The sequence below is a fragment of the Coregonus lavaretus genome (assembly GCF_964263955.1).
Source record: "Coregonus lavaretus genome assembly, contig: HAP1_SCAFFOLD_5231, whole genome shotgun sequence".
NCBI lineage: Eukaryota > Metazoa > Chordata > Actinopteri > Salmoniformes > Salmonidae > Coregonus > Coregonus lavaretus.
Genome location: NW_028161460.1, coordinates 4,500 through 7,500, shown reverse-complemented (window position 1 = coordinate 7,500; position 3,001 = coordinate 4,500). Strand labels below are relative to the sequence as shown.

The 3,001-nt window shown below is 53.7% G+C and overlaps 1 protein-coding gene across 1 annotated transcript in view; it reads left to right on the top strand.

Moving 5' to 3' along the window:
* Positions 1-2,614, top strand: part of LOC311120646 (isthmin-1-like) — a gene marked incomplete at its 3' end in the record, with an annotated part of 23,405 nt that extends 20,791 nt beyond the window's left edge. Inside the window, exon 3 of the mRNA XM_084195229.1 lies at positions 2,245-2,614. Within this exon, the coding sequence (XP_084051355.1) occupies positions 2,245-2,614 (370 nt within the window). The remainder of the gene's footprint in view (positions 1-2,244) is intronic.
* Positions 2,615-3,001: the final 387 nt, after the last annotated feature.

Below are 3,001 nucleotides of genomic sequence, written 5' to 3'. Positions count from 1 at the left end.
GAGAGAAGCTAACCAACACTAGCCTCAGTACTAACCACTATACAGAGAGAAGCTAACCAACACTAGCCTCAGTCCTAACCACTATACAGAGAGAAGCTAACCAACACTAGCCTCAATACTAACCAGTATACAGAGAGAAGCTAACCAACACTAGCCTCAGTACTAACCACTATACGGAGATAAGCTAACCAACACTAGCCTCAATACTAACCACTATACAGAGAGAAGCTAACCAACACTAGCCTCAGTACTAACCAGTATACAGAGAGAAGCTAACCAACACTAGCCTCAGTCCTAACCACTATACAGAGAGAAGCTAACCAACACTAGCCTCAGTCCTAACCACTATACGGAGAGAAGCTAACCAACACTAGCCTCAGTACTAACCAGTATACAGAGAGAAGCTAACCAACACTAGCCTCAGTACTAACCACTATACGGAGAGAAGCTAACCAACACTAGCCTCAGTACTAACCAGTATACAGAGAGAAGCTAACCAACACTAGCCTCAGTACTAACCACTATACAGAGAGAAGCTAACCAACACTAGCCTCAGTACTAACCACTATACAGAGAGAAGCTAACCAACACTAGCCTCAGTACTAACCACTATACAGAGAGAAGCTAACCAACACTAGCCTCAATACTAACCAGTATGCAGAGAGACACTATTCAATTCAATTCAAAGGGCTTTATTAGCATGGGGAACATATATGTTAACGTTGCCAAAGCAAGTGAGATAGATAATAAACAAAACCCTCCCACTGCTGCCATGTCTAAATCACTCTGCTATCTCATCCGACAAGCCCCTCCTCCACTTCTAAGAGCATCAGACAGAATATTAACTGCTAAACCCCAGAATGGACAAAGTGTGTTGACATCTCAAGATGTAGGAACAGAGGAAGAAAGGGAACGGGGCTGGGGAGAGGGGCTGGGGAGAGGGGCTGGGGAGAGGGAGCGGGGAGAGAGGCTGGGCTGGGGAGAGGGGCTGGGGAGAGGGAACGGGCCTGGGGAGAGGGGCTGGGGAGAGGGAGCGGGCCTCGGGAGAGGGGCTGGGGAGAGGGGCTGGGGAGAGGGAGCGGGCCTGGGGAGAGGGGCTGGGCTGGGGAGAGGGGCTGGGGAGAGGGGCTGGGGAGAGGGAGCGGGCCTCGGGAGAGGGGCTGGGGAGAGGGGCTGGGGAGAGGGAGCGGGCCTGGGGAGAGGGGCTGGGGAGAGGGAGCGGGCCTGGGGAGAGGGGCTGGGGAGAGGGAACGGGCCTGGGGAGAGGGGCTGGGGAGAGGGGCTGGGGAGAGGGGCTGGGCTGGGGAGAGGGGCTGGGGAGAGGGAGCGGGCCTGGGGAGAGGGAGCGGGCCTGGGGAGAGGGAACGGGGAGAGGGAACGGGCCTGGGGAGAGGGGCTGGGCTGGGGAGAGGGGGAGAGGGGCTGGGGAGAGGGAGCGATTGAACGAGTGAGTGAGGGGTCTATGAGAGGAGAGGAGAGGAGAGGAGAGGAGAGGAGAGGAGAGGAGAGGAGAGGAGAGGAGAGGAGAGGAGAGGAGAGGAGAGGAGAGGAGAGGAGAGGAGAGGAGAGGAGAGGAGAGGAGAGGAGAGGAGAGGAGAGGGGGGGGACCTCTTTGATCCTAAGATTCATCTGGCCTTCATGTCCTGCTGAAGGCTGAGCAGACCCTTCATGTTCTGGAGAAGGCTGAGCAGACCCTTCATGTTCCGGAGAAGGCTGAGCAGACCCTTTGAACTCACTGTTTAGGTGGAGAGGGTGAGGAGGGAGGGAGGGGGGTGCGGGGGTAGTGGGGGCATTGTATTGGAGGGGGTGGAGGTTCCCCCCTCTCATATGCGAGGCACATGTTAGGAAGTACAGCAGGATGGGAGGAGGGGGAGGGAGTCAGGACCACATCAAGCTTGACTGCTGCTACACAGACGGGCTCAGTGGGACTGCTCGGGGATGACCGCTATTCTCTTCTGTACAATAACACAACTAGATCAGAGCAGCTGGTATTCTGTGTCAGAAATATCTAGAATGTAGGCCACACAGTATTAGAAGGAAACAGTGCGCACATCCATGAAGTACAACTCAAATATATAATGTGCAGTTGTATCAAGAATTATATGATTGCTAAATCATGTCGCAGCATGCTTTAATGTTAGCATTGAGAGTATGTTGTTGCCTTCCTGACAGACACACACACACACACTCCAGACAGACTCTGACCTTTGACCCTGCTCCTCTCTCTCTCTCTTTCTCCTCCAGGTGACCATAGAGGTGGTGGACGGTCTAGAGGCAGCAGAGCCTGAAAAAGGCCTGAAGAAAGAGAACAAACCAGGATGGGCTGCTCCAAACTGGAGAAACTGGTGGCAGACCTCCTCCTCTTCCTCCTCCTCCTCCTCCTCCTCCTCCTCGGTCTCGACCCCCCGCAGGCCCGAGGAGCAGGCTAGGGAGCCGCAGCCGCCCTACAGGGGAGCAGGCGAAGGAAGAGGAGGAGGAAGAGGAGGAGGCAGTAACACAGAGGATAGTAACTTCCTAAAGCCACTTGGGGACTGGGAGAGGAGAGGAGGCGCAGGAGGAGGAGGCGCAGGAGGAGGCGGAGGAGGAAGTACCAGCAAGGCTCAAACTGAATATGGTGAGTGTTGTGTGTGACTGGGTGGGAATGACGGAAGAAGGGAGAGAGGACGTGTGTGTGTTTGTTTTTATAGGGATGTGTATATGCGTGTGTCTGTGCATGTGCATGTGTGTGTTCCAAGCGTGTGAGTGTGTGTGACAGTGCGATGAGAGTCACTCACTGAGAATATTTAGCCTGATGGGACCTAGCTAAGGTCTGGTTCTGATGGGATCTAGTTAAATGGACAGTCTGGAGGTCTGGTTCTGATGGGACCTAGCTGTCACCATAATAACTACAGTGTAGTTAGCAGATAGCTGTCACCATAATAACTACAGTGTAGTTAGCAGCTGTCACCACATTAATTACAGTGTAGTTAGCAGGTAGCTGTCACCATAATAACTACAGTGT